The sequence below is a fragment of the Heterocephalus glaber genome, unplaced genomic scaffold (genome assembly GCF_053883595.1).
Source record: "Heterocephalus glaber isolate CG9 unplaced genomic scaffold, H.glaber_assembly_v1.0 deba00001428, whole genome shotgun sequence".
NCBI lineage: Eukaryota > Metazoa > Chordata > Mammalia > Rodentia > Bathyergidae > Heterocephalus > Heterocephalus glaber.
Window position 1 is genome coordinate 34,889,740 of NW_028258293.1, and position 25,201 is coordinate 34,914,940.

General features: G+C 41.1%; 2 protein-coding genes across 18 annotated transcripts in view; one reads left to right on the forward strand and one right to left on the reverse strand.

The window, feature by feature from the left end:
* The window catches only part of Tenm4 (teneurin transmembrane protein 4), a 2,854,999-nt gene that overhangs the window by 1,749,056 nt on the left and 1,080,742 nt on the right, over positions 1 to 25,201 (reverse strand). The gene's annotated exons all lie outside the window — the stretch shown is intronic.
* Positions 2,665 to 10,165, forward strand: LOC147828074 (uncharacterized). The gene is made up of 2 exons (XM_087211407.1): positions 2,665 to 3,029; positions 8,913 to 10,165. Exon 2 carries the CDS (start codon positions 8,954 to 8,956, stop codon positions 10,163 to 10,165), a length of 1,212 nt encoding a protein of 403 aa, XP_087067533.1. The 5' UTR covers positions 2,665 to 3,029; positions 8,913 to 8,953.

The window sequence follows — 25,201 nt, forward strand, 5'->3', positions numbered from 1 at the left end:
AAAAGAATCTAAGGGAAAAAAACAAGGAGCAGGGACCCAAGATTCTTCACATTCTTGTGACTCCAGGGCAACAATGCTTGCTTTTGTGTGATATATTTTTAGAAGGATGGGCATGAGAATGTGTTATGCCTACACTTGTCGCCAACCAATACCACAGCTGCAGAATTGTTCAAAGCTTTGAATGATTCTATATCAGGAAAACTGAATTGGTCATTTTGAGTCAGTATATATGTGGACAAAGTGGATGCATAACTAGATGGCTTTCAGGTTTCATGGTTTGGATCAAAGAGATCACTTCTGAGCATGAGGCTATGCACTTTGTCATCCATAGACAAATGCTGGCTGGCCAAGAAGTGTCACCTGAACTTAACACTTTATAGGATATTATTTAAAACTATCAGCCACATTAAAGAACATTCCCTTAACTTGTATCTATTCATACAGTTCTGTGAGAAGATGGATGCATTGCATACAAATCTCTTATGTACAGAAGATACTAAGTAAATTAGAGTCACTACAGAGATTTCTTTTAGAAAATCCATCACCACTGGCAGGACATTTCAGTGACACAGAAAGGGCTGCAAAACTTGCTTATTTTTATAACATATCCACCCCTTCAACTAACTCAATCAGCACTTCATTGAAGAAAACCAACTGTGTTCAAGTCAGCAGATAAAGTAGCTGCATTCGAAGCCAAACTTAATTTATGGGAGTGAACAGTGAACACTGAGGTTTTTGATATGTTCCAAACACTAGAAGAGATTTTGAATGAGACTGAGTCAGGCCCTTCTTTCTCTTAGCTGGTATGTGGCACATATCTTAGCTTTCAATAGACTTTGAGCATTACTTCTCAACCAAAAAAGATACACACACACAGGGAAGGAATGGATCTGCAACTCATTTGGGAGTAAGCCAGGTCAGTAGGCTTTGTCACTGATAAAAGAGGATCAGCCATTAGAGATTGCAAATTATGGTGACCTTAAAAGTATGTTTGAAGTTGCACAGAACATGCTGAATCAGCCTGCACCCCAGCAACAATCCACTGGACACCCCCTGCCCCCCCCCGCTCCTCTGTACAGCCACTTGGTTCCACACTACAAAGACACAGAGGACACCGGACCACCAGACCACAGTACTGAGTCCCGCCACTCCCAGCCCAGAGGTAGGGGCTTCTGAGCTGCCATCCCACTGCTCCTAGTCCAGAGGAAGGGGCTTCCCAGCCACCATCCCTCCTGCTGCTCCCAGCCCAGAGCAAAGGGCTTTTGGGCCACCATCCCTACCGCTGCTCCCGGCCCCTGTCCCACCTCTCCCAGCTCAGAGGAGGTAATCTGTGCAGGTGCCAACAGCCCCCCCACCCCGCCCAGTTAAAATGAGAAAACACGTAAAGAAGTCTCAAAACCAGACTTCCAGATCACCCACAGCAACCCCAAAGGGAAATGAGATGGAACACTCTGATACTCAACCACCTGGACCCAATGAACTGGCAACAAAAGGGGATCTGGAAAAAATGAAATCAGAAATAATTTCTCAGATAACAGGAGAAATTGTGCCCCTAGTGCAAGACATGATTAATAAATCTAGAGAGGAGCTGAGGAACATGAGGGAATCCCAACATAGGAAAAAAATGGAATCCATAAAACAGATGCAAATAGATTTCCAGGACATGAAAAACTCCATTGAAAGTCTACACAGCAGAATAAGCTAATGTGAGGACAGACTTTCAGATATAGAAGATAAGATTGCAATTAATGACCGGGAAAAGAAAAATTGCTTCGAAATTATAAGGGAACATGAGAAATCAATCCAGCAGTGGCTAGATGATGCAAAGAAGAATAACATAAGACTGATTGGAGTCAATGAAGAAACAGGAGAGAGGGGAGTTGACATAAAAAAATTTCTTCGCAGAAATAATGGCAGAAAACTTCCCAAGCAGGGGAAAAGAGCTTGACACACAGATAAGTGAGGCATATAGGACTCCAAATAGCCTTGATCAAAGAAAACTCTACACACAGGCATATAATTGCTAAGATTCCAGAAACTCAACAGAAGAACAAAGTTCTACAAGCCGTTAGAGAAAAGAAACAAATCACATAGAAAGGAAAGCCCATCAGAATCACAGCAGACTTCTCAACACAAACCATCAAGGCAAGAAGAGCTTGGAGTGACAAATTCTAAGCCCTAAAAGAAAACAGCCTCCAACCCAGATTGATGTACCCTGCAAAACTATCTTTCAAAATTGATGGAGAAATAAGATACTTTCATGGCAAAGAGCACCTTAGGAACTTCGTGAATATCAAACCAGCACTACAAGAATTTTATACAATATCCTAGGAACAGACATTGAGGATCACAACCCCAGGAAGAAAAGCACAAGAACTCATGAACCAATGAAATTGAAAACATAATTAAAAACATATCAATTAAGAAAACCCAGGCCCTGATGGCTTCACTGCTGAATTCTATAAGACATTTAGAGAGGAACTGCTGCCACTACTGTTTAAATTCTTCAATGAAATTGAAAGGGAAGCAATACTCCCCAATTCATTCCTGGAAGCAAGCATCATCTTGATCTCCAAAGCAGAGAAAGACTCAACTGAAAAGGAGAACTGTAGGGGGCCCTGCCCCCCCCCCGCTGGAACTCTTGAGTGCCTTCTATGGACATGCCCGGGCTTGTTGCAGATCTACCCGGCAACAAGGAAGTAGCCCCAGTACACTCCTCTTGCTCCTCCCCTCTCGCCCTACGGTATATATGTTGTAGCAGCTTCCGTAATAAACGAGACTTGATCAGAAACCTGTCTTGTCTCCATCTCTCGTGTCCCCTGTCCCCTCTCATCCTCGCTCCCCCTCTAGGGTCTCCGTTGACTTACCCGCGGGCCGGGACAAGTGGCGCCCAACGTGGGGCCAGAGAACGGGGGATCCAGTGAAGGACGCTGCTCAGGGGCCCTAAGATTAAGATTGAGGAACAAAGAGCATACTCGATATAGAAGAGGCTTGCGATTGACGTGGACCTGCCGTCTTTTTGCACCTCGGTAAGTTGAGCAGCGATTATGGGACAGGGCATTAGTCAGCACGAACTGTTTGTGCAAGGTCTCAAGAAGACATTACAGGCACGAGGGGTAAAGGTTACAGTCAAACAATTGCTGAAATTTTTTGATTATATTAAAGATCTCTGTCCCTGGTTCCCTGCTGAGGGAACCATTGACGAAGAGAGATGGAAAAAGGTGGGGGAGGCTCTCCAGGATTATTATGCCACTTGCGGACCCGGGAAGGTCCCGATTGAGGCGTTCTCATATTGGAATTTGATTAATGATATTATTTCCCAAAAAGCGAGGGATCCACTGGTAGCTCAGGCTATACAGGTTGGGGAGGTAGCCCTCCGTAGTGGTGAGGAGCTGACACCCGCTGGTGACTCCGATGCAGTTCCCCGGGACGCCAATATGGCGCCGGGACCCAGGCCAGTTAAGGCCACGGCTTCCTCGCCAGACGAGGAAGAGGACTTGATGTCCTTTGACAGTGATGATGATCCCGCCCCCGACGGACATAACGTTCCCTCGGACCAATCCCAAACGGCCGCGATCCCTGCCAAGCCCTATAAGGCAAAGCCTCGCCGGACCCCCGCTTCCTCTTCCTCCCCTGCCTCTAAGGCAGCCCCACCCTTGCGGGAGGTTCCGCCCCTATATCCCTCCCTTCAAGCCTATCGCTGCTTGCCTCCGCCCCCAGATCCACCCCAAAAGGACTCCGGAACTGACGAGTCTGCGGGGGAAGCATTGCGGGGCGGCTCTAGGTGCCCCCCTCCTTATATCCATCCAGGCCCCAGCACTCCCACTTTGGCCTATCCTGTTGTTGATCCCCAAAAGGAACTCCGGGACAAAATAGACTTTCTAAAAGAACAGATAAGGTTAGAAAAGGAACATCAAGAACTTATTACCCAGCTTGAGGGCTTAAGAACAGGCAAGGCTCATGAAAATGTCCCTAGAGAGGACACCCATAAGCCACGACCCCCCATTAGAGGGGCGACCCCCAGGGTGCCGTCCGGGTCAAGGGTACCCCTAGAACTTGAGCCCGTGGAAGCCTTCCCTGTCACTGAGACTGTTGACGCACAGGGTCAGGCATGGAGACACCATAGCGGCTTTGATTTTAAGGTTATTAAAGAGCTTAAAACGGCTGCGGCTCAGTACGGGGCCACTGCACCTTACACCATGGCTATTCTAGAATCGGTGGCAGAAAATTGGCTCACCCCAATTGATTGGCAGACTCTGGCCCGTGCCACCCTTACAGGAGGTGACTACTTATTATGGAAATCTGAGTATGTTGAGAATTGTCGAGAGACCGCTAGACGCAATGCTCAGGCGGGGAATGGTTGGGTGCTTGACATGCTTCTTGGGGAGGGGGCCTACACCACTAACGACCAACAAATGCAATTTGACGTGGGGTTGTATGCCCAGATTCAGACTGCAGCCACTAGGGCCTGGAGAAAACTCCCTTCCAAAGGAGACATGAGTGCCTCCCTCACTAATATCCGGCAGGGGCCGGACGAGCCGTTTGTGGACTTTGTCCACCGCCTTCTCACGGCGGCAGGCCAGATTTTTGGGAGTGCGGAGACAGGGACGGATTTCGTTAAACAGCTTGCTTTTGAGAACGCCAACGCCGCCTATCAGGCCGCTATCCGCCCCTATAAAAAGAAAACTGACCTTTCCGGCTACATTCACCTTTGCTCTGAGATTGGGGCCGCCTACCAACAGGGCCTTGCCATGGCAGCTGCCATGCAAGGCTTCACAGTCAAACAATTCTTACAATGCCACGTCGGCAATAAATGCTTCCCGTGTGGGGCCACCGGCCATTTTGCTAGAGAATGCCCGACCTCTAAAATGCAGGGCCCCAACGCTCCGCCCCCAGGGCCCTGCCCCCGATGCAATCGGGGGAGGCATTGGGCGAGTGAGTGCCGATCCAAGACTGATGCCCAGGGCCGACCCCTCCCCCCTCTCCAGGGTTCGAATTCGGGAAACGGGAAAGGGGGCCAGCCCCGGGCCCCCAATTCCAAACAAATTTACGGGGCGCTCAATTTTGCTCCAATAAACAGCAATCCATTTCAGACCTTGTCAGAGCCACAAAAGGAAGTGCCGGATTGGACCTCAGTGCCACCACCCACACAGTATTGACCCCAGAAATGGGAGTTCAGGCCCTTGCTACGGGAGTCTTTGGACCCTTACCTAAGGAGACCTTTGGCCTCGTAATAGGCCGAAGCAGCAGTACCATGAATGGACTGCTGGTTTACCCAGGAGTGATTGATAGTGATTACTCTGGGGAAATTAAAGTTATGGTTTCTTCCCCCAAAGTTATTAATACCATTCAATCAGGCCAAAGATTTGCTCAATTGTTACTCCTTCCCCTTCTCTCTACCTCTAATAAGGCTCTTAAAAACGCCCGAGGCAGCCAGGGTTTCGGCTCATCTGATGTCTACTGGTTGGAGGTACTTTCAGCACAAAAGCCTCTCATGACCTTGTGGTTAGATGGGAGACAGTTTTCTGGGTTGGTCGACACTGGTGCCTATGTAACTATCATAAAGGGAGAGGACTGGCCTCAGGCGTGGCCATTGAAGGACACCCTCACCCATCTCAAGGGTATAGGGCAGAGTCAAAATCCTAAACAAAGTGCCAAAGATCTGACCTGGAGGGACCAAGATGGTAATCAGGGCACCATTCAACCTTATATCATCTCAGGGTTACCCATTAATTTATGGGGGAGAGACCTATTATCACAAATGGGGATAATTATTTCCAGCCCCAATGAAATTGTCACTATGCAGATGTTTAAAAATGGGTACATTCCAGGAACAGGGCTGGGAAAACACCCTACTAGCCTTACTCACCCCATTGAGCCTGTCCCTCGGCCCCCTCGAGCAGGGTTGGGCCATTTTCCATAGGGGTCGCTGACACTCCTGCGGTCCATGCTGAAAAGATCACCTGGCTCTCGGATGATCCAGTGTGGGTCGATCAGTGGCCCCTCTCCAAGGAGAAGTTATTAGCAGCTCAACAGCTGGTGCAGGAGCAGCTTCATGCTGGCCATATCATTCCTAGCCATTCCCCTTGGAATACTCCCATTTTTGTCATTAAAAAACGGTCGGGAAAATGGAGGCTCTTGCAAGATCTCAGAGCAGTTAATAAAACTATGGTACTCATGGGAGCTTTACAACCCAGTCTTCCCTCACCGGTAGCCATCCCCCTTGGATATTATAAGGTTATTATTGATTTAAAGGATTGCTTTTTCACCATTCCCTTACATCCTGCTGATCAAAAACGCTTCGCTTTTAGCCTCCCGGCGACCAATTTCTGTGCCCCAATGCAGCGCTTTCAATGGCTAGTGCTACCCCAAGGCATGGCCAATAGTCCCACCCTGTGCCAGTCATTTGTAGCCGCAGCACTTCAATCCACCCGAGACGATTGGCCTCAAATGTATATTATCCATTACATGGATGATATCCTCGTGGCGGGACAATTGGGAAGTGAGGTTTTGGCTTGTTATGCTGACCTTCGGCGGGCCCTTGAATCTCGTGGCCTCCAGATTGCCCCTGATAAGGTTCAACTAAAAGACCCTTACAGTTACCTCGGATTTCAGATGAAGGGACGTCATATTTCCTCCCAAAAGCTTACCTTGCGGCTGGACGGTCTTAAAACTCTGAATGACTTCCAAAAACTGCTCGGAGATATTAATTGGCTTATGCCCTATTTAAAGCTCACTAAACATGACCTGAAGCCTCTCTATGATACCCTGCAAGGTGATAGCCACCCCACTTCACCTCGGGAGCTCACTGCCGAGGGGCGCAAAGCCATTGGCACGGTAGAACAAGCCATTCAAAATCAGACAATTACCTTTGTAGATTATAACTCTCCTTTACAATATATCGTTTGCAGAACCTCTCTCTCTCCCACCGCTGTCTTTTGGCAAACCGCTCCCCTTTTATGGGTTCATCTCCCAGTTTCCCCTAAGCGGGTCTTTTACCCTTATTATGTTGCAGTTGCAGACCTGATTGTTTTAGGTAGAGACCATGGAAAGATGTACTTTGGAAAGGAACCTGATGTCATTATCCAACCCTACCCTAAAGATCAAATCGATTGGCTTATGCAGACTACCGATTCCTGGCCAATTGCTCTCGCTTCTTATTCAGGGTTATTGGACAATCACTATCCTCCCAACAAACTCATTGACTTTGCTAACAGACATGACTTCATTTTCCCAAAGGTCACTTCTCGTTCTCCTCTGCCAGAAGCCCTATCCGTTTTTACAGATGGTTCTTCCACCGGGATGGCTGCCTATGTGTGGGACGATAACATTGCCCAGTTCCAAACCGCCCACTCTTCGGCCCAATTAACCGAGCTACAGGCAGTTATAGCGGTCTTTTCTGCATTCCCTGCCCGAGCCTTTAATCTTTTTACTGACAGTGCTTATATTGCTCAATCTGTCCCCTTATTGGAAACATGTGGATTGATCAAACTTGCTTCTCAGACTGGTGGTCTCTTCCTCCAATTACAAGATCTAATCAGAAAGAGATCCGAATCCTTTTTCATTGGGCACCTTCGTGCCCACTCTAACTTACCTGGCCCACTCGCAAAGGGCAACCGCTTAGCAGACCTAGCTACAAGACCTCAAGCTTTGGCCTGTTCAATAAATACTGATGCCCCCATTCCAATTGACCAGGCACAAAAGGCACACCAACTACATCATCTTAATGCTCACACGCTTCGCCTTATGTATAAGCTTACTAGAGAACAAGCTAGACAAATTGTTAAGGCCTGCCCTACATGCACTCTTCATCTTCCTACACCTCATTTGGGAGTTAATCCTCGTGGCTTAATTCCAAATGCCCTCTGGCAAATGGACATCACGCATTACCCTGAATTTGGAAATCTTAAATATATACATGTCAACATTGATACCTATAGTGGATTCATATTTGCCACCCTACAGTCTGGGGAAGCTACTAAACATGTCATCGCTCATCTCCTCATTGCCTTCTCAGTACTTGGATGTCCACAACAAATTAAAACAGACAATGGTCCCGGCTATACCAGCTCTGGCTTCTCCAACTTTTGCAAACAATTTGAAATAACACATATAACGGGAATCCCATATAATCCTCAAGGACAAGGCATTATAGAAAGGGCTAATCTCACACTCAAAATTACTTTAGACAAAATAAAAAAGGGGGAATGGTACCCTACTAAGGGGTCTCCTAGAAACCTGATATCACATGCATTATTCATTCTTAACTTCTTAAATTTGGATGCCAAAGGTTTATCTGCAGCCAATCATTTCTGGCAACCAGAGACGCAACGACAATTTGCCTCAGTGAGGTGGAAAGACCCCCTGGACCACTCATGGCACGGGCCCAATCCTGTACTTATCTGGGGCCGAGGATCGGTGTGTATTTATTCCAAGGAAATGAAGTCAGCCAGATGGCTCCCAGAACGCCTAGTAAAACAAGTTGATAGGCGTGCTGATGATGCCGATGACCTGACGTTGTCCAATCCTGATCAGTTAACAATGGCGCCCGCAATTTCAATTTAAAATGAGCAAGGATATAATTCAGCTTATCTAGTTATGTTTGGGTGCACCCTGATGTTCTACACCGTCTTACATGTTTGTCTATTATTTGTTGTTTGTGTTCATGTAATTGAGCTCAAAATGTTCTTTTTTCTTTAAGGGATATTCACCCATTGTTACATTGATGATGTTATTTTATTAAAGATATGCTTTTCTCTTGGATCAAGGTATCACTGGAATTTATTAGATTAAAGTGATCTTTAGATGGGAACTCCCTTTGATGAATATAGAAGTGGCCACCCAGAAAATATTGTTCTGGTCTTAATTCCTCAAAGGGACTCCTTAGTGAAATTTATATCATGTGATCTTAGGGAACATCGTCATCATTTAAAGTTTGGACCTCCGGCGCACAATGACAAGGGAACTCATGAAGGACATCTGGCTGAATGAACGATCCGAAAACAAGAATAGGATGAGCTGGAAATGCCTAGTTCCCCTGATGTTGCTGACCAGGGTATGGGTGGTGTCGCCTTCAGAAGGGTTAGACCACATGAAAAATATATGGATTCAGTTGGCAGGCTCGCTCAACTTATCTGAATTTTGTCTAAGTGCTGATGTAAACTTTCATTATATGTTGGGAAGTTGCCTCGTTCCTGTATGTACCCCATTGGAATCATTGCGGCCTTATACTCTGTTTAAAGATATTCCAGGAAAAAATCTCACATATGCAGATAGTTACAATTGGGGATCTGCTACTTGTCGCAGGCCCAAGAATGCTGTCAAATTATATTCACCTAAGGTAATTATGTCTAATAAGACCGAATGTGCTGTATACAGAAATTGTACAACTAAATGTCTACAAGTTAAACGTTTGGAAAACATGTCCTGCCGTGTTGAACAAGAAATTATGTATAGTAATTGCCATGTCTCTTTGCCAATGGGTTGGTTTTACACTTGTGAAAGGGAAACTTTTAATTACATTCCGGCCAACTTGAGTGACACTCGTTGTTGCTTGAGTCGGTTGGCTGTGATATTGCCAGACAGAACTGATTTGGTTGTGCCTAATCGAATTAGACGGTGGTCGCCGTATACCGCCCCAGGATGTAATGACGATGTGGGTCTATTGACTGATGCAGAAGTGTTAGTCATGATAGGGTCTTTCGTTGCTATGCCGTCCATCGGGGTGCATGCGGAAGCGGCAGTACGAAGATTAGCCTGTAAAGTGGTAAAAGGATTGAATGCCACCTCCACCGCCCTGGCGTTGATTAATCAAGAGTTACAGGAACAAAGACAAGCTATTTTGGATAATCGAGCAGCAATAGATTATTTGTTGCTTTTTCATCACCAGGGCTGTGAAAAAATAAAAAATATGTGTTGTTTTAATTTGACTGACAATGGGGAAAAAATCAATGATACAATAAAACAGTTGAAAGACCTGGCTAATAAGGTGCACAATGAGGATGGCGGAGACCTATTTAAATGGTTGACCTCATGGCTACCCAACCTACAATGGGTAAAACAATTGTTTCTTGCCATTGCAATTGTATGTGTTTGTCTGTTATTGTCATGCTGCTGCATACAATGGATACCAATGCTTATACGTAGAAATTGCTTTGATTTTTAGATAAAAAGGTTCAGGCCGATATGATTTGAAAGCCTTGTATTCCCCTTTGTATTTTAACCTATGTTAATCTTAGTAACTAAAATGTCTTCAGATAATTTTGATTTTGTAAGCTTGTGATTTCCCCTGGAGCTATAGTGGACACCAAGATGTACGTCAAAATCAGCGATAAATTACTGTCAGGATGTTGGCTGGACATACGCTACATGGGCCGATTCCATCTCTGCCACGGCGTAAAATTCTCGCCCCGCCTGGTGAGCGGGCTGGCAAGCCAATGACGGGCAACTGGGCAAGCGTGCCATGCAATGAGAGAGCCCTCGTGTGCCGCGTAAGACAGGTGCCAGAGCCTTGATTCTCTGGTTAACCGATGACGGGTAAGGTGCACGATGCAGACACATATGTTGCTCTGACCCAAGACAGGCTCAGCCCCCACAGGCTTGACTCTCCTGACGCTTTTCTAAAAAATAATTTTAAAAGGGAGGACCTGTAGGGGGCCCTGCCCCCCCCCGCTGGAACTCTTGAGTGCCTTCTATGGACATGCCCGGGCTTGTTGCAGATCTACCCGGCAACAAGGAAGTAGCCCCAGTACACTCCTCTTGCTCCTCCCCTCTCGCCCTACGGTATATATGTTGTAGCAGCTTCCGTAATAAACGAGACTTGATCAGAAACCTGTCTTGTCTCCATCTCTCGTGTCCCCTGTCCCCTCTCATCCTCGCTCCCCCTCTAGGGTCTCCGTTGACTTACCCGCGGGCCGGGACAGAGAACTATAGGCCAATCTCACTAATGAATATAGATGCAAAAATCCTTCATAAGATAATAGCAAACAGAAGGCAGAAGATCATCAAGAAGATCATACACCTTCATCAAGTGGGATTCATCCCAGGGATGCAGGGATGGTTCAATATATGCAAATCAATCAATGTAATACACTATATCAATAGAGCCAAGGACAAAAACCATATGATTATCTCCATAGACGCAGAAAAAGCATTTGACAAAATCCAACATGCATTTATGATAAAAACCCTACAAAAATTGGAATAGATGGTCTCTACCACAAACTGATAGAAGCCATCTATGAAAAACCAACAGCCAGTATCATACTAAATGGTCAAAAACTGAAATCCTTCACACTAAAATCAGGAACAAGACAAGGATGTCCACCATCACCACTCTTGTTCAATATAGCTCTGGAAACATTAGCCATGGCAATTAGACAAGAGAAAGAAATAAAAGGAATAAAGATAGGAAATGAAGAAGTCAAATTGTCATTATTTGCAGATGACATGATACTCTATATAGAAGACCCCAAGAACTCCACCAAAAGTCTTCTAGACTTCATAACCAAATTCAGTAGAGTAGCTGGATACAAGGTCAACACACAAAAATCAATAGCTTTCCTCTACACCAATGACAGACTCACTGAGAGAGAAATGGGGCAAATAATTCCTTTTACAATAGCATCCAAAAAACTGAAATACCTAGGAATCAACCTAAGGAAAGAAATCAAAGACCTCTTCTCTGAAAACTATGGCACTCTGAAAAGAGAGATTGAAGATGATATCAGAAAATGGACAGACATCCCCTGCTCCTGGGTAGGAAGGATTAATAGAGTGAAAATGGCCATACTTCCAAAACTGCTATATAGATTTAATGCAATTCCAACTGAGATCCAAGCAGCATACTTCATGAACCTTGAGAAAACAATCCAAAAATTTACTTGGAACAAGAAGAGACCCAGAGTAGCAAAAACAATTCTAGGTAACAGAGACATGGTAGGGGGTATCACAATCTCCACCCTGCAACTCTACTACAAAGCTACTGTGATAAAAACTGAATGGCACTGAGGACCAGTGGAACAGATTAGAAGATCCAGAAACAACACCAGACACACTCAGCCATCTCATCCTTGATAAAGGAGCCAAACACCCTCACTGGAGGAAAGATAGCCTCTTTAATAAATGGTTGTGGAAAAATTGGGTTTCAACTTGTCAAAGATTAAAACTAGACCTATATCTCTCACCATGCACTAAACTAAAATCTAAATGGATTAAAGGTCTAAATATTAAAATAGAAACTCTGAACCAGTTGGAGCAGAGGTTAGGTAGAACTCTTGAAGATATCAGTGTAGGAAAAGATTTTATGAACAAAACCTCAGTTGCCCGTGAACTAGCACAATCAATCAACAAGTGGGATCTCATCTTATTAAAAAGCTTTTGCACAGCAAGAGAAATCACCAGCAGTGTGAAGAGACAACCCACAATGTGGGAAAAAATCTTCACCTGCCGTTCCTCAGGCAAAGTCTCCTATCTAGAATCTATAAAGAACTTACAAAGATCAGACCTCCCAAATTTAAAGACCCAATCTGAAAATGGGCATCTGAAATGAACAGACATTTCTCAGACAAAGAAGTAGAAATAGCAAATAAATACATGAAAAAATGTTCAACCTCACTGGTCATTCCAGAGATGCAAATGAAAACAATGCTGAGATTCCATCTCACTTCAGAAAGAATGGCTGCTATCATGAAATCAACCAATAACAAATGCTGGCAGGGCTTTGGGGAAAGAGGAACCCTGCTCCACTGCTGGTGGGAGTGTAGACTGGTAGAACCACTGTGGAAATCAGTATGGAGATACCTCAAAGAACTAGGACTGGAAGTCCTATTTGACCCCACTATTCCACTGCTGGGTATCTTCCCCAAAGAATTAAAAGAATCATACCACAGTGATATATGCGCGCCCGTGTTCATAGCAGCACAGTTTGTAATAGCTAAAACTTGGAAACAGCACAAATGCCCATCAACTGGAAACTGGATAAAGAAAATGTGTTTTTTTTATAAAATGGAGTACTACTCAGCCATAAAAAATGAGAAATTAGAGACATTTATAGCTAAGTGGATGCACATTGAGGTGATACTCTTAAGTGAAATAAATAGGACACACATGTATAAATACTGAATAGTTTCTCTGGTGTGAGAAACTGAAAGTATAAATAAGGACTAAAATGTATAATAGGTAATGGGAAATAGGAAGAAAAGGGGCAAAGGGGAAGGAAGTGGGAGGGCTAGGGGAAAGGATAGAAGGGAATGGGATTAATATAAGAAAAATGGAAAAATAAGAACAAAATCTTTGAAAATAGGGAGGAATGGAGGGGTTGAAGGGAGGGCTGGGCAAGGGTGAAAAATAAGAACTAAGAGAGACTATGTAAAGGTGCAAATTTCCAATGATGAATGTCATTATATTGTATACCTAAAATGTACCAATGATTAGAATGAATAATCGATAATGTAAAATAGGAAGAAAAGGTCTAAAGGGGTAGGGGTGGTGGGAGGGGCAGGGGAAAGGAAAGAAGGGAAAGGAAAAATGATGAGAAATGGAAAAAGTGGAAATAAAGTCTTTGTAAATAGGGAAGAGTGGAGGAGATGAAGGGAGGGCTAAGAATGGGGAAAAAATAAGAACCAAGATGCATTATGTAACGGTACAAGTTCCCAATGAGAAATGTAATTGTGTTGTATACCTACAATGTGCCAATAAAGGAATTTAACCAAAAAAAGTATGTTTGAGGCAACTTCAAATCTTCATACAATCTGGATTAAAGCCAAGGCAAAATATCATGGAATTGTAACAACAAAAAAAAAGAAGAACTGAAAAACCTGCTTACATTTCCCATGTCTTTGTGAAGCGATATTTTCTGCAGTGATACCATCCAAATTGAGATTGCCAAGTAGATTAGTCATAAGCAACATACTTCGGGTATCACTATCTCTCATTACCCCTAGATGGAACCATGTATTTGCAGGAAAATGAACTCAGGGTTCCCACTGAGTCTGCATTATGGTGAGTTGTAGAAGTATTTCATTATACATTACAAGGTAATGATAAAAGAAATAAAGTGCATAATAAATGTAATGTGCTAGAATCAATCCAAAGCTACCCCTGCTGCTCGAGCCTATGGAAAATTGTTTTCATGAAACTGGTCTTTCGTTCTGAAATGGATCAGGACCACTGTTCTCTATGATCAATACTCAAAATATTTATAAAAATATAACTGCTACTGTCCAGATTTCAGAAAATTTAAAGTGATGACAAGCTCTGCTAAATTTTAGAAAAGAGTATACAAAGTCATCATTAAATCAGAATTATTAGGCACATGGACCTCATCTAAGCAGCATTATATCAGAATGGATTTGCATTAGACTTAATGGATTTTTATGTGACAGGCAGAACACAAGAATTTAAGATAAAGTACAAAGAGGAAATAGGAACAGATTCCTATGGTGAGAAAAGGGCAAATGGCACTTTGAGAATGAAACCTCCAGAATTAGGGGTGTCTGGAATATAATATTTTAAACTAAATGCTAATACTTTTTTAATAATCACATACTTTTCATGTTCTTGATTATATCTGATTATAGTCCTTTAAATAATAGTTGTTAAATTTATTGAGTGCATTCTCTGGCCCAAGTCTTTTATGTGGACTGAGATGTTTTCTGGGTGTACATTTTCTCTCATTTTGTGGATGAGGAAATTGAGGTTCAGAAGGTCTTAGTAACTCCCTCAAAGTGGGGTTACAATATGTCTGTGCATGATGTGGTGTGTGCTTACTCATTTCACAAGCACATACTCAGCAAAAATTGTTCCAGACATTGAAGTAACAGTTAAATATCTGGGGATAAATAAATTCAAGGAATTTCTTCCCTTGTGTCAGAGTCACTGGAAATAACATAGAAGATACAATGTGGCAGATACCCTGTGACACCATCGGAGCAATGTACTGGGACATGGTAATACTGGAAAGAATCATCTATTCCGGCTGGGGTGGAGAAAGCCTGGAAGACATCTGGGAACACTTGCCAAAGAGTCACAGATAATCTGCCTTTGTGAAGGGAGACTAATTTTAAATGAAAGTAATGATACATGCCATTGGTCCAAGGCCTATCTCACCCCATGTAATTCATTTCCTATATTGTCAGTCTTTGTTTGAAAGTAATGGCAGATCAGCTTGATTTTGAATTCTCAAGGTGGATTCCTTGAGAGATGGTGCAGAGCAAACTGCCCAGCTTACAATGGTACAATTCCAAGGTATCAATGAGAAGAAACAGTGTAGGTACGACCTGAAGGGGTGCTTAAAATGTGTCCTATGCAGACGTAAATGGTACACTTGAGTGACACTGCCTGGCGTGTATTCCTGAATATTCCAGGCATTGTGCCAGTACCTCACCTGATTAATTCTTCATGATGGCCTTCCAAGTTGGTTTGCTTGCCTTTTTTGTATGAATAAGGAAACTAACATCCAAGGAGTTTAAATAACTGTACAAAAATCAAACATATAGCAAAAAGAAAAAAATATTCTAAGTTATGAATTAAGGATTCTGTGTCTGCAGAGTCCTTGTTCTATCTATTAGGGAAGCAGGGGAAAGGAATAAATCTTGTTCCACCCTTTGTTAGCTCTCTTCTGGCAATACAAGATAGTATTTTCTTCCTTTAGCCTGATCCCAATGGAGGACAAGACAACCTGTCTTTACATCAGCTTTTCTGAGTGAGCTGCCAGCGTATTTAGGCCTCATTTATTTCCTTTTCTCTGCTTCCTCATTTGATTCTTTCTTTTACTGTCACTTCTTTCTCATGGAGCTGGGAAATGCTCATTTCTTTTTGACTACATATGCAAATAAGTTTGTTCTCCTTATGCTAGCTATCCTATGTCTATTAAACTATCCCAGCATTAATCTATTTCATAGAAGACCAATAGAAATCTCCTATTAGTGCAGTATTTCCTATGTACCATATGTTAGCAGATTTACAAGATCTTTGATGGCGCTACTATGGGAAAAGTGAGCTCAGAATAATGAAATAAATTCCAGAGAAGATGTCTGTGGGAAATGTGGGCTCCCTTTGAATGCCTTTTTGTCTCACTTTTAGGACTATGGGAGTTGCTAAACCTAATTTTATGAGCATGTTGTAAACATGTTGGTTTTTATTATATCTTCAAATATGAGGGTGAAGGATGAGGGTGAGATGTGGGTTGCAATCCCAGAGCTAGAGGTTCCTGCTCTAAGCACACTGTGCATTAATCTACTACGCACCAAAGTCCACTAAATTTAAATGCTACTATCAATTATACTACATGATGAGGCAGTAACTATGTAATCACCTTTGGAGAAGTGTCTTCCTTAGGAAATACATATTGCCTTATCAAGACTCTAATCCTGATGGATAACTCTCTCACAATTTGATTGTATTACTTTTATGAGATCTTAAAAATGCAAGCCAACAAGAATACTTCTGAAGCTGGTACGTGTAACTTATCCACATAGATAATTAACTTACCACTGTTTTTCAGAAAAAAAATAAGATTGTTCTGTTTGATTCTGGGCCCTTGAAAATATTTTTACTATCCAGGTATGAAAGTACATAGGAAGACAATTTCAGCATCTATACTTTGCTTTTTTATTTTTCCCATATTTACCTATTAGGTGCCACTGTGAAGTGGCTCTTTCCATTTCTGTTTTATCTCATTTAACTTTATCTCACACTCCCAATTCTCTGTTCAGGCCTATTTTATGAGCAATCTGGACTTTCCCACCTAGTCTTATTTCAGAATGACTTTTAGATTTTGTTCTTCCCACAAAAACTTCATTATAAAAGAAAAACCCACATTTGTGCTAAGCTTCAAGCCTCTTAAATGATCCATCATATATCAGACCTTAAAAAAAGTTTAAAAGACAGTTTAAACCTCTCATGAGTTCCTAATTTACTGAAAACACAATGGAATACATTTGCCATGCCTGTCTTACAAGCCATTTACTTATGACTCAGGCAAGGAGTGTGTCAGGTGTCCACTCTGTGCCAGGTATAATTGCAGGTTACTGTTGACCAGATGAAAGCAGAACACTTCCCCTGTATGTAATAAATGAAAAGGTAAACATACACGAAACACATGAGGATATAGGAAGCAGGGTACAGAAGCACAAACAGGATGAAGCAAGGGTAATGGGAAAGTGAGAAAAAGAAAGGCAGGGTTACCCAGCATAAGCAAGTCAGGAAAGACCTCCCTGAGGAGATGCTGTGGGATTGCAGATCTAAATGGACATCTAGGGAAAGCCATCTAAGTCCTGGAGGTGTCAAGTGCCAGTTTCCAAGGCTGGAATCAATTTGGCAAGGTCAAGAGACAAAATGAGCCAAAGGGATTAGCGAGGTGGAGGAAGGTTTATGCTGGACACAGGCTGAATCAGGAAGGGATGTATGCGGTGGGAAACCAGGGCTGGTGGAGGGCTCCTCCCGCTCTGACTTCACGCTGAGGAGGGGGTAGAATGAGCTTCCTTCTCGCCCTCCTGTGACTGAACACAAGTCTCAGTGTTTCAGGGGAGTCATTTTACTAGTATGTCAATAGAACAAACGTTTATGCCCTCTCAGGATCACTTTAGGTGAAACAAAGTTTATGTTTTAAAAGAATATTTTTACTAGACTACACTCACAACATTGCATTTCCTGTGGAAATCAAAGAATGCAGCATACTGTTGGTCTCATCTTAAAAATTATATGTGTGTGTGTGTATACGATGCTTATATATTTATTTTCAATTATATATTCACATAGTTCATGAAATAAATGCATAAAAATCACAAAACATATACCCAACAATATTTAGAGTAATTTTACAGATGATGGAGCTTTGTATGTTATTCTATTTTTTATTATTTTTACTTTTCTTCAATTTTCTACAGTAAATATCCTTGACTTTTAAGATCCTAAACTGAAACACTTTTTAAAAAAGATCATTGTCAATGTGGACACAGTGGCACACACCTGCAATCTCAGTACTCCAGGAGGTTGAGGCAGAAGGATTGCAACTCCAAAGCCCATCCTGCACAACTCAGAGACTAAGCAAGACCTCGCCTCAAAATAAAAAAGGGATGTAAGACCTGGGTTTAGTACTAGAATTACTAAAAAATCACTCTAATTTGAAGCTCTTTAAAAAAGTATGAAATGAGATGCATTGTTTAGAATAAATGACTATATCATTAATTGGTAGTGTGATTTTGAACATGTTGCTTAACCTCTTTGAATGTAAGTTTTATCATCTAGTAGTGGGAAAAATGATACCTGCCTGTTAGGATTATTATGAGAAATAAAAGGACTGAGATTAATAAGTTTGCAGAAATGTCTTAGTTATACTCTTCCTGAAAATAGAGATAATACCTGTATTTATACAATATCTAGCAGAGATTTAAAAAGTATACTTTTAGCTAAATAAAAAAAGCTTTTGATGACAAAGTCTGAAATACTCTCCATCCACATATAATTGTAGAATAATAAAATTGCTGTCTTGAAATTGACCTTGAAACATCTATTCTATCATCAATGCAATTCTACCATTAAATCAGTTCTGTGTTCGTCAATGAATGGCCAACTTTTCTCTACCTACCTATAACAATGGTATTCATTTAGCAGTAACTCTTCAATATTAGGATAAAATTCAGTATATTCTTCTTCATTATAACAAAATCCATTTATCTTTTTCATTCTATATTCTGCTTCTTTCTTCAAGGTCTAGATAAAAGAGGCTTAATCCTCATTCACATGGTAGCCTTTTCAGTATCTCATAGCAGTTCATCTACTAATCTATAATGTAATCCTTTTTTGTAACTGATCCTCAGAAAGTAACTTTACAAGGCCTCTCAATGTCCCTTAAATGTATTCACTATAAAATTTTATATTAAACTGTAGAACCTAAGCCTTAATATGAATTTCAACCGAATTTGATCATCACAGAACAAAGGAATTCTACCTGACTAATTATTTTAGTTCATCCTAAAATCACATAGCAGTTTAAGAGTCCTTTCATTGGTTTTCTGAAATGAACTTCCTATATGATATACTGGAATGGTGTTGGTCTGAGAATTCAGAGATGTGGTACAGAACTGATAGACTGAATTACAATTCAAATTTGGAAATCTCTTGCTATCCAATGAAAAACAAGGAATTCATTAAAATTTCCTCTGTCAAGGCCCTAAATCAGGATTTAAAGTTCACAGTTTTATGAAACACAAAAGTATATCCTGTAAAAACATCATTTCTAAGTACATTTTCAAACGCTAAAATAGAGTAATTCATGAGGTTTTCATCAAATGCTCCACGGGTGTTTCTAAAGCATTTTCAACTTTCTCACCAAATAATTTCAAATTTTAAATATTTTAGAACTGGAAAATATTCCTAGATGATCAAATCAAATCTCCTCATTATATTCAGAGACTGGTCAGCTTACCTAAGTATGAGTAGTTCTATGCTCAACAAAAAACTCAGATGTCTAAGTATTAATGGAACAGTTTATCTTATGTGCCACTCACCATTGTCTTCCTACACTAATAACTGTGTGAGCTTGGTTATTTATAACATTTGAATATCCTAGGAATCATCTTTCTGAATATGATGTCCCATAATCTAGGGTTAAAGTTATAGAGAGGCAAAATAAGTAGAAATTATGTATCCTTGAGTCTTTACCTCAAAATATATCTAAGGGATTAAATGCACATGTCCATGTACAGATTAATTCCTTTAAATTTCAATGCTAGTTTATCATTATTTGATTGTTTTGTTTGTTTTCTTCCTCAATGGAGTACAGGAAATACAATAACAATACCTTGTTAGTTGAGGTTCCAGGTTTATTCATTTGTAATTAATTTGTTGCCCAAATATTTACTGACTTTCCTGTTTATGAAAGGTCTTTTGTAAGATAAAAGGTAAAGTAGCTATGGCAGCAGCCCTTAAGGAAGTTCACATCCCTTGGGTGTACTTTGCTCTCTCAGTTAAAATGAAACATTTGTGTGCTGCCCTATGACAGGAAGATTCTGATGTCTCTCACCAAGAACACACAGGCTACTGCCACTGTTCTAGCAAGTCTGCTCCAGCATAAATTATAAATGAACAAAGTATTTATTGAATCTTTCTAACAGAAACTGTATTATATGGTTCAGATGATATTCTCTCATTTAGTTCTTCCAGCTCCTCTGAATTCTGATGTTTTAATTACCCCCTACTGATTACAGCTGAAAATCTAATGTTGCCACATGCTGATTAACTTGTCTCAGGTCACACATTAAAGGAATGAAGGAGTCAGAATTTGAATATAATTCTATACGTCTTTAAAGCCTATGTACTTTCCATATTACTTTTGGAATGTTCTGGAATCAAAGTGTGGTGAGAGCCATGAGTTCCTATCTCGCCCTGGGACAAATGGATGAGAGGAGCTCAGAGGAGATGAATCCATCAGTAAACTTGATCCTCTGCATTTGTTTGAGTTCCTACATAAAATAAAAATACATTTTTCTACAAGTTAAAATATAAACATACACATACTATACATGTGTGAACACAAACAATCATATTCTTCTGTAATACATAATCTGACCAAAGTACTATGGCGAATGTTTAAATTTTTTGTTTGCTTGTTTGTTTGAGACAGGGTCTCACTATGTAGTTTGGGTTGGATTTGAACAACTCACTCTACAGCTCAGGCTAGCCTTGAACTCACAGAAATCCTCCTGCCTTAGTGTCCCAAGTGCTGAGATTTCAGGTATGCGCCACCACACCTGGCGAATGTTTACATTTTTAACCATTATTCCCCATAAAAATGCTTCCCCTTCCTTTGAACATACTTAATGATAGCTCTTCCCACACTGAAGCAGTTAGGGAAGTTCCCTTTCTGAGTGTCTTTAGGAGGTGTGATTAAAGCTACAGTGAATGCTCATACCAAGTGCCATTCAATGGAAATGTAGGCTCATAAAAATATTATGTTGTGTCCTCAAGTGTCTTATTCAATAGATATGGCATACTACAACTTATGGCTCGTCCAGCAAAGTCAAAATGACTATGAAAGGTGAACATTTTACATCAATTCAAAATACTGAGGCAGCTGCCACAACAGCACAATTAAAGATACAAAAAAGAGCTTCTAGAACTGCTTCAGAAAGTGACAAGAATGATGAGATAAGTGTACTTGAAGTGAGGGTGAGTAATTTGAGGGGGATTAATGCCAGGGTCTCTTGTACAATAATAAATTTTTAAAAAATATTCAAACATTCATTGTAGTTTTTGATCATGCCTCATAAGTGAAAAATTCTGCATATAATCTACAAAGTTCTGTACCTGGTCTTTAGAAATTGTGCTATGACTGTTAATGAGAATGATTTTAATTTCTTGTTCTGAAATTTTTTGTCTGTATTTGCATAAAGGGCACTTAGACAAAGAGTCACTTACTGTAAATTTTCATTATTCGTTTCCAGTGTGGATGGGTCTGGCAATGAGTTTATCTTCAGTTAAGCATATTTCACTTTGGCCATGAAGATGAGCTATGCCACACTGCCGAAGCTATTTCGTTTTACCCATGATGCAACACTTGCCAGAAGCTTCCCTCGGGAAATTAGGCAGCTCTGAGCAGCTCCAGACCTTTTTGCCTCAAGTTTCCTTAGAATAACCTGGACCTTTTCCAAAGTACTCAGTTCCACCTCACTGGTCTGGATGAGTTGTAAGAGCCCTTTGAATCACCTTCTACCCTAATTTGAAGCCACCACAGGGAACAGGAGGAAAAGTGGAGAAGGTGCATTCTCCGGACTGACACAGTCCTCTTCTGTGTTTCTAACTTGATCACTTCTTTGCTTATGATGGAGCTCAGGCGAGGGGAAATATTCCCTTCTCTCAACTAAAAGAGGTCAGAGATGAAACAGCAAGAGTTAGATGCATAATTCATACTCATTTACTCTCCTAAAAGTGAAGTTGCAGTGTAGAATGGCAGCTACTCTGGTAAAGGCTTCAGTTATTTATGCAGTTCTGGAGGGTAGGGAAAAATAACAAGACACATAGAGACAATCCTTCATTCATGAAGTTTGCTGTTAAGCACCATTTCAAGATGTCCAAAAAATTAGTACACATACCAGAAAAGGGAAGGAAGTACTAGGAGAGCCGAAAAAGGAAATCAAATTCAGATTCGCAGGGCTGCGTATAGTTCTCACTTTTGATACGTAAGTCTACTTGTCCATAGAGGTTACATATTATATTTTAATCTAACAGGTATTCATAGAGCACTTGCTATGTGCTATGTGCTATTGCAAATGTTTTGTAAACATGAACTCAATCTTTATGTTAGCCCTGTGAGATAGATACTATCGGCATCTATTTTATAGATGAGAAAACTGTGACACAAGTAATTTGCTCAAGTTTAAACAGGTAGGAAGTGCCAATGCTAGAATTTGAACCTAAAGACAGTCTTCTTCTTAATAAAATAGGTACCTCCATAAATTCATTAAAAAAAGCTCCTGTGAGCCAAGGTACTGTGGTCACTTGGAAAGGGAAGACGATGTTGTCTTCTACAGTTCTGGGAAAGCAAACATAGGAGGGGAGAACAGTATCTGTTGTGTGGTTTGGCCTTGAGGGAAAGGACAGAGACACTGGTAGGGCAGAAAGGTGGCCTGGGCAGAGCAATGGAACTGCTTATTTGGGGCTCCTGCCAGGATGCTGGGACAGCCTATTCATATTTCAGTTTTCAGCCTAACCCAAACCCATCATAGACTTCTGAAAGTGCCAATCTCTGAAGAAGAGAACATGTAAATAATCTTTTTCCCAACTTAAAAGTAATTTTTGCAGATAGTAGCTTTTTGCTCCACACTTCTCTTGCACATGCAGAGAGAGGATTGATGACAACGAAGCCCTCTGTGTCAGGCAAGTCTGAATCTGCCCTCATGTTGGTAGCCTTTCAGAGAAAATGAGAGAGCAGCTGGCCAACTCAGAGACAAGGTTTCCTCTTTGTTACTACTTTCCATAAACTGAAAATAACTGGCCTTCTCAGTAGCCAAAAAATGTGAAGAACAGAGAATAGGAAACAGAAAAACGCTTTCATTTCATGAACTGGAAAAACACTAAAAATGCAAATGGGGCTCTACATCCTCTTAGAGCAAATGAAAATAAAATGTTCACGGCCCTTCTCTCACCAAATGTTATTTACAGTGCTTACCCATTTTCAAATATTTGTCTTTTCCTTTCTTCTTTTTCTATCTTATTTCCCAGAAGATGCACAGAGGTCTCCTACTAGCTCCTTGACGTTCCAAAGATGTCCTGTACTCTTTAAGACTCTGTCTTTTTTTGTCTGTAAATGCAAGAAAACTAAACTTACATCGTGGCTCTGGGAGTGATCCAATGGGAGCACCTGTCAGGCACAGAGCCTGTTTGACCAGGAACACTACAGAGGCTTCTACTTTTTGTTAAAATAAAGTAGCTTTTGAGTACTGCTTTGTCTTCCTAAGTAGCTTTGTGATCTTGCATATGTCATTTAACCTAGCTGAATATCCATTGTAATCCATAAAAATGCTTGTAACAAAAGTGAAAGAATTTATCAATCTGACAGGCAGAATTTCTATTAGGGAAGGGACTGTATATATAAAATAAAAACACCATGATAAGCTCTCATGATAAGCTCTCAGGTTAGCTGATTGGCACCATGGCTTTAAACAAGAAATACGAAATTCTTTCTATTCAGACAACTGAATTCAAAATGCAACAGGAAAGAAAAGAACTGATAAGGCATACTGGGGAGGGCAAGAGAAGACAGCCTGATGGAAAACCACTCAAATCAACTGGGGTTAAAATCTGTGAAAGTCTTCAGCGGTGTGGATTTCAGGGGCATTGTAAAAGTGAGGCTTCCTGCAATTCCATTGGAAACGGCTGCATCACTTTGACATAAATCCTTCTTTGTTTTAGCAGTAAATAACAAGAGTAGTCTGATTGACATAGAGAGACATGTTAGAGTATTTCTTTTACAGAATCTGAAGAGTCTGAGTTCCAAGTAGACATCAACAAAAATGAACAAGATAGAGCAAGTACCCAATCATTTAGGTAGTCATGAAAACAGAACATTGAATGTATCCAAGCAACCACTGGATATTCACAGGCCCAAGAAAGCAATTGGTTAAGGGAATCTAAACCCAGGGTTACTAGGCTTTGAAAGGCAAGGAGGATACCAGCTGAGAGTGAGATTACCCAGATAATTGTGTTAACTTGGCAGGTAAATGTATAACATCTACTCCATGTTACCTCGATCTTAAATGTGCTTTCTCTCCTGATTTCCCTTCCTCTCTTCTTCTTTTTATCTTCATGTCTTTAACTTCAGCCATTAGTAAAAATTCTCCAGTTTTATTTTGGAGTACATATTTCTATGTTTTAATCCAGTCCACATCATTCCAAAAGGGAAATATTAGCCTGTCTGAGCCAACTGCAGTATCTTTCTATCTCCAAAAAGCACGTATTCATATTATCCCAGTGAATATTCATCTATGTAAAAATGATTCATTATCACCTTTCATTTTTACCATCAACTGTCTTATTGTTCATTACCATCAGGAGTCTGGTTTCTCATTTTTGTCCTTGGATTTACAGTTTTTATTTCCTCTGCAGACTACTTTTCACATCTCTCTTTTACAGTTTCTGCATTTCTCCATAACATCCCTCTATGTTCTGTGATCAAGCTGAGTGGCAGTCACTAAATTATTGGGTTTGCTCTGCAGCTTCCCAGCATTGATGATTTTGGGCTATGTAATCTGTTTGCTCTTTTCCGTGAGCTATATATTGAGAAGGATATACGAATATTACCACTTAGAAAGCTCAAAACATGCAGGAGCTTACTCCCACTAGTGTCGATCTGATTTACAGACCTACTTCCTATTTATTATCAACTCTTATCTGTGTTGATATTTTTCTTTCAATCCACCTTGTCTTTCTGACTCTGTTTCTACACAATCATGCTGCTTAGATTCCTGTGGCATTGCAACACTGTTCATCCATCTCCAACATTCTTTTTCCTGTCACTACTTGGATTTCAGGTCCTCTGCAACCCTCTCTCTTTTTTTTTTTCCATAAATTTATTTCTTACATTTCCACTACAGATGAAAGCAAGCTTCTGGCACGTTGGGATTTCTTAAGGTCTCTTCTCTGAATTATTCACTCTAGACAATTCTTTCCCTAACCCCAATACCTTTTTCCTTCTGTGAAC

Excerpts from the sequence above, each read along its gene's own strand:
- LOC147828074 (XM_087211407.1), top strand. The coding sequence starts at position 8,954 with ATGACAAGGGAACTCATGAAGGACATCTGGCTGAATGAACGATCCGAA.